Raw genomic sequence first — 14094 nt, 5'->3', positions numbered from 1 at the left:
CTGACGTAGCACGGTGGGTAGGGGCTTCTGGCGCGCGCAGCATTGTATATGGAGGAGGCGGCTTCCGCGCGCGTGAGCTTCTCTGTAGACAGCCGCTGGTAAGTTTCGTTTTTGCTACCAGATTTGTCCTGTCTCTTGTTTTATTTCATACATGGAACACACAGTGTCTCCTGCACAAACTCCCCGCTGATTGACAGCCCGTGTGTGACAGCAGATGACGAGGGAGGAATGTGGGGCTGTCCCCGGCGCTTCCTCCGGGAGATCCACAGGCACAGCCCTGTGCCAAGGCTTGCTTATGCCTTCTATTTTATGCACTTCATGGCTCTAAGCCCTGGAAGCCCCTAGGCTTCTTAAAATGGTCACAAGAAGGCCAGTAGTTTGTGTCTTTTGTATAGTGACAAACGCAGGAGCGCCGAGGAGCACATAGGCAAGTCCGGATCAACAGAAGAGAGCGGGCAGAGATAAGCTTTAAAAGGCCTTTGAGTGACGTTGGTTATGGGGGACTTGTCCTATGGCACCCACACTGTCCCTGCTGACTCTGTTCTCAGGGGTCATCCATTGAGCCACAGGATCAGAACGTAAACAGCGCCGTAAGAGTCTTTTTTACTTTCTGCAGTCGCCACACCCTGCCTTTCCCCGCACTCTCACCAGCAAACACTAGAGTTGTTGAGGGGCTAAAGGTGAGGCACAGGGTTCAACCTGCGACGACGAGATCAAAGGGAACGTAACGTCATCTAAAGGCAGTGAAACGATACAAGCAAGACCCACTGCGCCTGCGCAACTCTACTAAATTCAAAACCTCGACTAATCGAGCTCCCTGGGGACTCCATTTCGTAGAGTGGCCAAGCCCATCACACTCCAAACCAGCACGTGGCATTAAGGGCCAGCTGATGTTTGCACATTATACCAAGCCTACAGCAAGATGAGGGCGTGCTATCCAACACTTCCTGTTTCCGTTTACACCAACTACGAAAACAATAGTCTGGCATCAGGCTGCCTCCAACTCCAGGTTTATTCCTGATGGGGCCTCAAGCGGCCACTCCTCGGACTTCAGCTTATTTACACTCCGAGGCGTCATCTTGTAGATGTCCTCCTGTAGACATAATCCTGTAGACGTCCTTTTGCAGACGTCATCCTGCAGGCATCTTCTTGCAGACGTCATCCTGCAGGCATCTTCTTGCAGACGTCATCCTGCAGGCATCTTCTTGCAGATGTCATCCTGCAGGCATCTTCTTACAGACGCCCTCCTGTCGACATCATTCTATAGACTTCATTTTGCAGGCATCAGCCAGCAGGCATCTTCTTGCAGGCATCTTCTTGCAGGCCCAATCTGCAGACATCTTCTTGCAGACGTCCCCCTGCAGAAGTCCCCCTGCAGACATTTTCATGCAGGTGTCTGAATTCCTGTGCATTTTATTGGGTGTCAGCCAGGCGCAGGAGCTGTGCAGTAGAGAGTCCTTGGGTCCTGTTTACAGGCTCTGTACAGGTGGATAGACGGCACCTGGTACATAGCTAACCACCAAAACTGAGCAGGTATGTTGGTGGTGTTCTGAACTTTTGGAGATGCCTCGCCCACCCAACAGCCTTATCCAAGGTCATTAGCCCTACTTTTGCCCCTAGGTTTCAGTGGCAGCGCAGTCACTGGCGGTGTTCACTGCTGCATTACACGACCCCAGTCCTGGCCCGTCTTGATACAATTACCATGGTAGACACCGCAGAGGGCCTTACAGACTGGGGTTGGCACACAGACATGGATCTTTGGGAAGCACTGTAAAGCGCCTTGTGGTAGCTGCAGAGCGCTTTGAATCAGATTCACACAATAGTGAGATCGGTTTGAGTTCTGAGTCACAACACACGAGTTGGCGATGTCAGGGATTGTCATTCCTGGCCTCCGCTGACCATGAGTGCTTTCCGAAAGGCAGTCCAGCTGAGGATGTAGACTACATCTGTAGTAGACAACGGGTGACACAGTCGTGCCATATCTGCCAGAGAGCACACCTGCCACTGCTGATGTAATTAAAAGTGAGGTTAAAAGCACGTAAACGAAAATTCAGTGCTTAGCTTAGTGTGTTGCCCGACTGGTATTTTGCTTCTTCTTTCATTACATCCAGATATATCATACATCAAGTAACATTACACTTACAACAAGCCAGTACTATTGGCTTTGCCAATGGTTGTTAGTTGCATAAGATAAATAAACAACTACCATGCCTTTGTAGTATAGCATGTAGGAAATGCTTCAGTTCTGGAACGAAGGGTACTCCGACCCTCTATTATGTTGTATTTTTTCATTTTTATGTGTTGTCTCTATAGCTTACATTGTAATCACATATCTTTTGTTTACCAAATACGTACTCCTATTGTCTGTCATCTGTGTGTGAATTTTGTGCCAAAGTGGCATACTTAAGTCTCGCATTACTGAAAATTACAGCTATTGGTGTTGCATGATTATTTGCAACGCCAAAAGCTCAAATCTTTACTAATGCGAGACCTATTGCATTGCAAATGCTTGTTTTTCTTGAGGTTCCTTTGTTGAATTTCTGGTGATTTTATTCCTAATGAAGAGCGGTCCCGTTCCATGTATCGCTTTGTGGGTGATACAAAGCACCTTGAAAATGGATCTTCTGGCAACCGGTAACCAATGCAGGGCTTTCAAGGCAAGGGAGATGTGGTCTTGTGGTTTTGTGTGTAAGAGTATCCTGGCAGCTGAGTTCTGAATCCGTTTCGTTTAAGGTGATCCGTGGTAGAGGCTATTGGTTAATGAGTAGAGTACAGTGGTGCAGAGTAGAATAGAGTGACGCAGAGAGCAGGGATGTAGAGTGCAATGTGTAGAGTGACGTAGAGTGCAGTGGCAGAGTGTTGTAGAGTTCAGTGGCGTAGAATGCAATGGCAGAGAATGCAGTGATTTAGAGTCAAACAGCGCAGAGTGCAGTGGTGTACAGTAGACTGGTGCAAAGTAGAGTGGAGCAGTGTAGAATACAGTGGCATAGAGTGCACTGGTTTGAGTAAACTGGTTAGAGTTCATTGGCGGAGAGAGCAGTGGTTAAGAGTACAGTGGCGTAAAGCACAGTGGTTTAGAGTAGAGTAGCGCAAAGCACAGTGGTGTAGAGTAGAGTGGTGCAAAGTAAAGTAGAGTGGAGGAGGGTAGAGTGCAGTGGCTTAGAGTGCATTGGTTTTGAGTAAAGTGGTGTAAAGTGCATTGGCGGAGAGTGCAGTGGTTTCGAGTACAGTTTCATAGAGCACAGTAGTGCAGAGTAGCATGGTGCAAAGCAGAGTGCAGGTGTGCAAAGTGCAATGGCACAGAGTAGATTGTTTCAGAGTGGCATGGTGCAGGGTAGAGTGGACTGTGCAGTGGTAGATTTAGTTACATAGATTGCACTGATGTGGAGGGGTTCAGAGTAGAGTGCATTGGTGTAGAATGCAGTGGCAGAGTGCAGTGCTGTAGAGAAAATTGGTGTGGAGTGTCATGGAGTGGTATAGAGTGGTGTGACAGACTGAAGTGGTGTAGAGTGCAGTGGCTAAGAGTGCAGTGGTACATAATAGAGTCGAGTGGGGTAGAGTGAATTGCCATAGAGTCGAGTGGTGCAGAGTATATAGGTGTAGAGTAAAGAAGAAAGGCGTAGATTTTAGTAGCGTAGAGTGTAGTGGTGTAGAGGTCATAGAGTGCAATAGAGTGGTGCAGAGTAGAGTGCAGTGACAGTGCAGTAGCACAGAGTAAAATAGAGTAGCTTAGAGTGCAGTGGCATAGAGTGTTGCTGAGTAGAGTATAGTGATGTAAAGTTCCGTGGCGGAGAGTGCATAGTAGACTGGTGTGGAGAGCAGTGGAGGAGTACAGTGGTGCAGAGTGGCATAGAGCGCAATGGCATAGAGGGCAATGGCATAGAGGGCAATGGCATAGAGGGCAATGGCATAGAGGGCAATGGCATAGAGGGCAATGGCATAGAGGGCAATGGCATAGAGGGCAATGGCATAGAGGGCAATGGCATAGAGGGCAATGGCATAGAGGGCAATGGCATAGTGCAGTGGTGCAGCGTAGATAGGCGCAATGGGCATTGGTTTTGAAGAAAGTGGTAGGGAGTGCATTGCCATGGAGCTCAATAGAATGGAATGCAGTGCTTATAGTAAAGTGCTGTGGCATTGAGTAGAGTGGTGCAGAGTGGAGTGGTGCAGTGTAGATTGCAGCAGCACCGAGTGGAGTGGCGCAGTGTAGATTGTTTCAGAGTAGAATGGAGTGGTGCCCAGTAGAGTGGAGTGATGCAGGATAGGGTGCAGTGGTGCACAGTGGATTAGAGTGGCATAGAGTTGATTGGCATAGAGTGCACTGCGTAGAGTGGAGTGATACATAGTGCATTGGCCTTAAGTGTAGTGGCTTAAAGTACAGTATTTCTGAGTAGAGTGGCGTAGAGTGCAGTGGTGCACAGTATAATAGATTAGAGTAGACTGCATTGGCACAAAGTAGAGTGGTGCAGAGTGTAGAGGCATGGAGTGGTGCAGAATAAATTGCAGTTGTCCAGTGGCGTAGAGTGAAGTGGCATAGTGCAGAGTGGTGCAGAGTAGAATGCAGTGGTGTTGAGGGGTGCAGAGTAGAGTGGGGTAAAGTTGAATATGTATGGTGTGGTAGCACACTGCCATTACCAACACGGGTTCAATGGATATGGCCATTACATTTTTACAGACATATAGTTTTTACTGATAAAAGTATACAACACACAAACAATGTCATCACCTATTGCATTAATTTGTTTTGAATGTATTCAAATATTTGTTTCCACCACACTTTAAAATAACAAAAAAAGTGCTTCAATTGTGCTTTCTTAATTCTGATATATCCTGAAATATCTGCCCAGTTTATTTACAGACATTTACATTTTTTGTGTGCTACAACAAAATAACATCAGCGGCGGCTCCTCTGCTATGGCGGAGGAGAATTGCCCCCCTGCCAACAGCTAAAAAATGGAAAATAAAATGATAATGAACCTGTTTTTATTATTGTTTTATTTCTCTCCTTAGCATCGTCTAGGGGGTGAGGCCATGGGGATAACAGGCAGAGGGGGAGTGGTAGATGCACTGGTTGTCAGTGTGCATGATGGTTTGTTGGGCTTTCAGGCCGCTCAAACAGTCCTGTGCCACTGAAGCTCTCTCCAACCACAGCTGTGTTGCTGGGTTGGAGAGAGCAGGCGCAGGCTGCCAGTCTACCTGGGAGCACAAATCCACAGCGCTCAGGCTTAACCGAACGCTTCATGCAGCTTCAGGATTAGCCCAGGGAATTATGGGAGCCTGTGCCTATAGTGCACGTTGACGAAGTCCAAGAGGAGCGTCGAACAGGTAAGTTATTTTATTATTTTGTTTTTGGTTGTCGGTTCCATGTCCTAACTTTTCCTCCGCCTCACCACTTTGCACAGACACCAGCCACTACTGAACATCATGCAGCCTTCCGTCCAGCAGATCCCAAGTATCGAGCATGATTGCCTCATAAATACTCTCTCTTTGAACTCAGAGAAAGAAAAGTAAATGCAAAGCTCCCTCTTTGAATGCACAGCAAATGTGACAAGTTAAGAACAAGATTTAAAGGTCTGTTTACAGAAATTGAGCACTGGCAGAAGGATACTATAAATAGATCATGGCCAAGTGAAGAGATCAACTCAAGCTAGATAGCCTAAAACATATAAAGCCAGCAAGATGAAAGGAAGCAATTGTGAGTTACAAAGCCAACGGTAAGCAATGGGCAGAATGCATGCCCAGGAAAGCTTTCCAAATGCCCCCAAGAGGTCTCTAGGAAACCAGACTGCTGCGCTGTCTGGTATGCTTCGACCTTTTGCTCAGCAGACTGCAATGGCAGATGGCTATACATTTACAGAAGAGTGTTATAAATTGAGACAAAGATGAAATTTGCATTATAAGTGCTACACGTAAAGGGATTGCACAATGAAGTATTGCTTAGATACGATTGACAAAGGGCTAGTATTTGTATTCCATCTTTAAGAAGCTTGTCCACAAACGTTTCTTAAAAATAAAAATGTAAATCCAACTATATGTTGTAATGACGGCAAAGTAAAATAAATGAACCCTCAATGATGATTGGTAAATAGTACTGTACCTTTATTTAAGGACAAGCTTTGACATTCAAGCCGCAAACTGAAAATCCATAAATCATCATTTAAAAAGTTGAGGCAACTCTGCACACTTGGCGACAATGTGAAAGTCCTCACCTACGACCACATACTCCCAAACATCTTGGTGAATACTACCTCCTTTTTAGAGGTCAATACACCTGGTATCCCCATCTCAACCCTAGGGGAAACCCTAAAAGTTGTTATATGGGTGCACTTTATTGCGGTAGCCACTCACTTAAATAGATTTCGGTGCGACTAACTCCTCCAATTAGAACATAACATCAAAGAACTGGTAGACTCTCACAAACAAACTTTTTTTGCTTTGTTCACCCTAAGTTGGCAGGGTATGCCCAGACGTGGGTCCCTTGCTGACTTTGCCACTGGAGTCAAGCTAGCCTGGCTGATGAGGATTATGAATCCGAAACCGGTCCCAGGATGCTTGTTTCCGGTCCAGGGAAGACATGGTTTGGCAGTTCGGGCTGGACTGTTCCCATGAGGCACAGGGTCAGACTGATTTGCATATGGCCATGTCAGAACTGGGGTGGTGGAGTGAGCTAAAGAATGATGATGGCTTAAACCCAGATCAGTTGACTGGGGGTGAGTGTTTGATTTGCTCAGACACCCCCTTTGGTATCGCCTTGGAAACAATTAAAAGCACTAGACATGGGCAGGTTGGAAAACGCACTCCTTCGGTTAAAATAGAACTATTATGGGGGGCAACAAGGCCGGCCATATGCTCACCCACCGCCTTCTTTAGCGGGCCGTGGACCAAGGAGTGACCAAGATTGTAAGACTGGACAATTCTCCGCATCTTTAAGATGAGGGTATTGCGCAGGCTTTCAAGCGATGCTATCCCACCTTTTGCTCAGCAGAAGACCTCTTGATGGTGGATATTAATGCCTACCTATCGGCTGTTCAACTTTCTACTATCCATCAGGCTGCTGCCCCATAGCTTGATAAGGATATCACTACTGCAGAGGTCCTTATAGCCAAACACTTGCAACCAGGTAAGGCCCCAGGGCCAGATGGTTACAGTGCCAAATTCTATTAAGTATACGATACACTGCTGGCTCCCATATTAACACAACTCTAACACCTACACTGCTAATGGCACCTTGTCGAAGTCTATGCAGGTCACCACTATTACCGTGATCCCCAAAGCTGGAAAGGACCATACACAATGTGCCTCATACCGCCCAATCTCGCTTTTGAACAAGGACACGAAGATCTTTAAAGGCATTCTAGCACATCGACTTGCTCCATACTTAGAGATTGTTGGACCCTGAGGAAACTGGATTTGTTTCAGAGCGGAGTTGCAGTGACAACACAAAAAGGGTCTGTCACTTGCTGGACAAGGTGCAGCACTAATGCATGCCATCTCTCCTCCTTTCTATCGATGCAGTGAAGGCATTTTACAGTGTCCATTGACCATATCTCCACACAGTCCTGGTCCATAAGGGTTGGGGTCTGCAAGTTTGTCAATGGGATTTGGTGGTGCTATGCCTCCCGCAGGGCCAGGTTATGGGTTAATCAGATACTATCCGTGCCATTTCCGATCACCTGTGGGACCAGACAAAATTACTCCTATCCCTCCTACTTTTCGCTCTCTACATGTAGCCCTTTGCAGAACGGGTACACAGACACCCACAGCTTGTGGGCAACCAAATGGGAGGTAGGGAATCAAAAATTATGCTTTATGCACACGGCATCCTGCTGACCTTGTCTGTCCCATCCTTCTCTTTGCCTAAGTTCATTGAGGAGCTAGAGGCATTTGAGAAAGTCTCCAGTTTTAAAACTAATTTGCAGAAGTCTTCCATACTCAATTTGACTATTCCTAACGCAACACAGACAACTTGTGTCCAAGTTTCCTTTCACATGGACAGACTAACGCATAGCTATTTAGGCCAACCACATTTTCTCTACCCCCGAAAGTACAGCCGCCCATAGCTATGGTGACCTCCTTGTGGATATGCAGTCGTACCTATCTAAATGAAGGACTTATGGCCTCTCCTGGTTGGGTCGCCAAGCCGCGGCCAAGATGAAATTTACACAAAACCCTCTACATATTGCTAACACTGGCACTTCAGCCCCCCGCCGATGCTGGAAAAGCTGCAGTCCCTCATATGGGACTTTAAATGGGAGAACAAAAGAACACTGACAGGGCCGGACTGGCTACCGGGCAGTTGTGTGTGCTGCCGAGCTAACGGCTAATTTCTCCGTGGTGGGGGCTTATTTCGTTGATGGGGACCTGCGTGCGATTTGTAATAAAAAAAGCAAAACAAATTTTGTTTTGCACACGCAGGTCCCCATCAACTAAATTAGCCCCCAGCACGGCAGCACACACAACTGCCCGGTAGCCAGTCCGGCCCTGAACACTGATGGCTAAATCTCGGGCATATTTTCCACAGGCAGAGGGTGGGCTGGGGGTCCCTGATTTGCAATGTTACTATCAGGCTGCGCAGCTGAGGTACGTGGTGGAGTGGTCCCAGACTAGCACTGAAAAACACTGGTGCTTTATTGATCAAGCGGTGGCAGGCATTCTGATTTGGAAGGTGCCTTGACTGCCAAAACCCCACCGCCCCCCCCCCCCCCCCAGGGGTGTACTTTTCCCCAGTATTACGTGCCACAGTGCATGTTTGGGACAAGGTACAGTTAAGATAAGGCCTGTCCACCCATCTGTCACCTCAGAGGCCAATATTAGGAAATCCAGATTTTCCTCCGGCACAAAGTGGGTCTGTCTTTACAGCTGGGCAAGAGGCTAACTGTAAACATGTGGGTGATCTGTTTGATGCAGATAGACTCATGGATTTCCCACAGATCCAATCGGCGTTTGGCAATACATCTCCATCTGCCACTGGCTGACACAGCCCTGGCTCCATATACCATTTGAGAAGTGGCTCATCACCTGCTCTTCAGACAAACGGATTCTGACATCTATCTATACCTTCTTCATCGCCTCGTGGAAGCCATTGAAATTGGCTGTGCAGTACAGGTAGGAAATGAAGTGCGAGTGCACCTCTACAGACAAGGACTGGAGTGATATTCTCCATCAAGCTTCAGCCTCTGCCCTCAAAACCTCTAGCAAATAAATGTTCCTGAAGATTGCTCACTACTGGTACTTTACCCCAGCGAGGGTTGCTCACTGGAACATGAATAAAGATCGCACATGCTGGTGGCACTGCAGGCAGGCAGGTACACTCGTGCACATACTATGGCCCGGCCCCAGACTAACCTTCTTTTGGGACAGGGTGCTAGGAGCAATGAACACCATGTTCAATACAGAAATCTCCAAATTCCCCAGCTATATTCTTTTAGGGCTCCCAAACCACTTGACGTATCCCCTGAAGTTGTATAAAAGTCAAATATTTAGACTGGCATTGGGACCCGCAAAGCAGGTCTTTCTCTACAAATGGGGCACTGATAATTCCCAAACACCTAGACTGGTTACATAAAGTTTGGGAGGTTCTTGGAATGGAGTAGCTAACGGCAGTGGCAGCACACAACCTTCCTTGGTTTGACAATATGTGGGAGCCCTGCATTAGATACCTCTCGGAGGAGTTTAGAGAATTAACATGCCCACTATACTTGCAGATCCTTAGATTGACCCAACTGAACCAACCTTCTCCTACAGATCTTGCACCCCTACGCACCTCCAACAGACAGCACCCCAGTAAAGCCACCTTGTTCAACACCGACTTCCAAGAATCCAGACACACATGCAGACATCTTGAGGAAGAACTGGAGAAACAGCAAAACACCAGAAGATCACAACCTACAAGAATGCCATGAAAAAATATCACCAACTCATCAGATCTATGAAAAGGACCTTCATCCGAAACAAGATCACCGCCAATGCCAGCAACTCCAAGGAGCTCTTCAGCGTCATCAAGCCCACCAGCAAACCACGGACATCACCCCCTCCCAAGACCTCTGTGAAAAGCTTGGTTCTTACTTCCACCTGAAAAACAAGGACCTCTACGACCAATTCAACGACTAGACACCTGACACCGAAACCACCTCACCCTCCAGCAATGCCAGCCAGCCAATGCCTGCCAGCCTACCGTCTCCTCCTGGACCCCAGTCACCACCGAGGACACCATGTCGACCATGAAAGACATCAACTCAGGGGCCCCCACAGAACCCTGCCCGCCTCACATCTACCACAGGGCTGCCAATGCCATCGCTCCTGAACTACGGCGCACCATCAACACCACCTTCAAGACCGGCATCTTCCCCGAAGACTGGAAACGTGCAGAAGTCAGACCCCTGCTCAGGAAGCTGTCAGCAGACCCCATGGACCTGAAGAACTACCAACACATCTCCCTCCTCCCTTTCACGGCCAAAGTTACCGAGAAGATCGTCAATGCCCAACTAACTACATTCATCGAAGAAAACTCCATCCTCGACCCCTCCCAATCTGGATTCCAAAGCAACCACAGCACCGAGACCGCTCTACTCGCCACCACCGACTACATCCACACCCTTCTCGACCAAGGCCATACCGCAGCCCTGATCCTACTCGACCTCTCTGCAGCGCTCAACACAGTCTCCCACCGCACACTCACCGCAAGACTTCACAATGCTGGGATACGGGGAACCGCCCTCAAATGGATCACCTCCTTCCTCACCGGGAGGACCCAAAGAATCAGACTGCCACCCTTCCTCTCTGAACTCTGAACCCACGGAAACTAACTGCAGAGTCCACCAAGGATTGTCGCTCAGCCCCACGCTCTTCAACATCTACCTGGTCTCCCTCGCCACGATCGTTAGATACCATGGACTCAGCATAGTATCCAACGCAGACGACACCCAGCTAATCCTCTCCCTCACCAAGGACCCAGTCACCACCAGACAACTTCCAGGAAGGAATGAAGGATGTGGCATCCTGGATGAGCAAAAGCTGCCTGAAACTCAACTCTGAGAAGACAGAGGTCCTCATCCTCGGCCCCTCCCGCTCCCCATGGGACAACACCTGGTGGCCCACTGCCCTCGGCAGCACCCCCACCCCCTCGGGCAATGCCCGAAACCTCAGCATCTTTCTCTACTCCTCCCTCTCCATGACCCGACAAGTCAACGCCGTTGCCTCCAGCTGCTTCAACACCTTAAGCATCCTCCGAAAGACCTTCAAATGGATTCCCCCCGAATCTAAGAAGACCAACACCCACGCACTCAGCCAGCAGACTAGACTACGGAAACGCCCTCTACGCCGGGATCAACAAGTCTCTGCTCCACAAACTCCAGATCATACAGAACCTCTGGCATCCCGTGACACAAACACATCACCCAACACCTGCATCACTTTCAAGATACTCACCCACGCCTACAAATACCTCCCAGTACCTCACCAAAAGGATCTCCTTCCACGTACCCAAGCAAAACCTCCGATCTGCCGACCTCACCCTCGCTAAAACCCCGCGTATCCGCAAAGCCAGAACAGGTGGAAGAGCTTCCTACTACATCACTGCCAAGACCTGGAACAAGCTCCCGATTGACATCAGACACGCCCCCTCCCTGACCATCTTCAGGGAAACACTCAAGACCTGGCTCTTCGACTTAACGTAGCTGCTGTCCCCCATGCCTTGAGACCCTCATGGGTAAGTAGCGCACTTACAATCCCCCTGATTAATCGATATAGATCGCCCCCCCTTGGGGTTGGTCATTTCTCCATATCATTCAGCAAAGGCAGCATTCCGCAGGGTACCATTCCCCCCTTCCTTTTTCCATGCTGTTCCAATGTTCTCACGCCCCACTCTGTTCTCAATTGTTGGACATGTTCTATTCCTGCCTACATCATGGATTCTCGTAATTGTTTGCATCACCACCGGCCGGTGAAAGTAGATGGGCAGTTCTTCTCCTTTGATTTATTGATATCAATAAAAAAGATCTTAAATCTAAAATGTTGTGGCAGCAAAGTAAATACATTAAAGAAAACACATGGTCTCAATTTCAAACTAAATGTAATGATGCATCTGTAGTTCAACAAAAGGTCTACTTGAACTCAACACCAGAATGTAACGGGAAGACAAATTGAATCTTGTAATCATCCTCAAAATGCCAAGGCCTTGACGGAGGTCCATCCAGACAATGGCAAATCATGAAAAAACATGGAAATTATTTACTGATAGATGGCCGATTTGCTCTGTATGCTTATTTTTGATGGATTGATGAGAAGAGCTCTTTAACGGATCAACTATATATAGTGGGACCTAAAATAGTTGCGGAGTGCAAAATGAAAACACTTACTGTCAAAGGTGCAAGAAACGATTGGAGTATTGGCACCAAACACTGCAGTAGCAGACTCCTTTTCTTGGGTCTTCTCGCCCTGATCACCGGAGTCTGCGCCCTAAATTTAAATGGAACAATAAAGACATTATGGCTATCTTTATCTTCAACTCCTCTTGCGGTGCATCTATCACACGAAACCTCATCAGAACAGACTTCTGCTTATTCTTTCCTGTTAAACTCATTCTCATCCACTACTGCTCTTCTCAGCTTTCCCACAAAACTATTCACATTTGGTATTTTGTTTGAGATTTCACACTGCAAATCTGATAAACTTTTCTATACCAAGTTGATTTAAATCATCTTCCTCAACACTTTCCATTCACAGTTTAGTTTCGCTCTGTAGCTTTAGCCAAGATTAATTACAAATGCTACACAACAATGTTAGCCACCCGATAATGTAACGTAAAGCAGATTTTCAATGTTAAATGCCTCTGGGTCTAAAAATTCTTTAATCTCTGTTGAAGTCATCGTTGCACCTTTATCAGATAACCTGTACCTCTGCTGCAATGTTACACACAATAGTAGTTCTCAAAGTGACATATGAGACAGTGCCTTTCCAATCTAGAGTAATTTGAGTACACCATCACAAACTAACTCCATTCCTTAAATCACTGCTTAAGAAGTGCTACTCTCTGGTGATATTTAAGGTCCAAGGAAACCCTATCTTTCAAACTTATAGGGGGTACTGACCAAACTCAATTTTTTCAGTGAACCCTTCTACACACACACAAACACAATTGTTTCTTATCCATATAAACTGCATTTTAACTCACTTTCATTTTTGTGGTCACCCACTCAGAACATCAACATACACATTCATGTTGAGCATTGTCCAGGTATTCCATTTTTTTTTTCTGGATGATTGATTGCAGTCAACTTTTTCAAGTTTGCTAGTAGATTTTTGTGTCTTAACCTCAAAGACGTTTTATAATGAAATAGTACACACTCATTCCCACCAGCAAAACATCAAAGACACCGGATCACTTACACTTTGTACATGATGGTTATTCTTGGTAATCTGATTAAGGAATGCAGACCGAAAGTTGTTGCGGGCCACTTGTTTCTAATGTCCATTGTCCAACCAAATATACCAGTGTGACCCATAAAAAACGTAATTATTGAACTGCTCTAACATTCCATAAAAAGCAAATGTAGGGGGACCCTTGGGCAAGAGGGTCAGTATTTTGTGCTATACACCTTCATTTATGGAATTCACAAAAGGCTGAGTAGGGATTATTTCTGTATCAGCCATTATCATGTTCTAGATGTCGCAAGTCTTATTTTGTTATACCCCAACATCAGACGTATCCCACGCTTATATGTCTTCTTCTATCTTGGATTTCAAAACCTGTACACTGATGGATAGCAGATTCTAACCACCTCAGGTCTACTTGATGTTTATTCTGCACACCATGCTAACACCTTTGCCCGATTTCATGTACATTCAGTGCACTTCTAGATGGGGAGTATTTTCGCACACAATCATGATAGCAGTTTGTTATACAAGAACCACTCTTGCTGACACTATTGAGCACTATGTAGGGAGTTTATAATCATTCGATTCTTGGCATGGACTGCAATATGCAAAGCATGTTTTGAAGTGGCTGAATTTCACAACAAATGTATGCAAGTCTCAAGACCAATGGTTTAATTGTAGGCATATTTGGTCTTCCACAGGACCCAAGCATCATGATTT

The 14094-nt window shown here is 46.8% G+C and overlaps 1 protein-coding gene across 2 annotated transcripts in view; it reads right to left on the bottom strand.

Moving 5' to 3' along the window:
- The window catches only part of MYOF (myoferlin), a 680400-nt gene that overhangs the window by 233057 nt on the left and 433249 nt on the right, over positions 1 to 14094 (bottom strand). For both annotated transcript variants that reach the window (XM_078643399.1, XM_078643401.1), the window contains one exon: positions 12357 to 12456. In XM_078643399.1, coding sequence (XP_078499525.1) covers positions 12357 to 12456 — 100 coding nt within the window. The remainder of the gene's footprint in view (positions 1 to 12356; positions 12457 to 14094) is intronic.

The sequence above is a fragment of the Lissotriton helveticus genome, chromosome 5_1, assembly GCF_964261635.1.
Source record: "Lissotriton helveticus chromosome 5_1, aLisHel1.1, whole genome shotgun sequence".
NCBI classification, from domain to species: Eukaryota; Metazoa; Chordata; class Amphibia; order Caudata; family Salamandridae; genus Lissotriton; species Lissotriton helveticus.
This window is presented reverse-complemented; position numbering and strand designations above follow the sequence as displayed.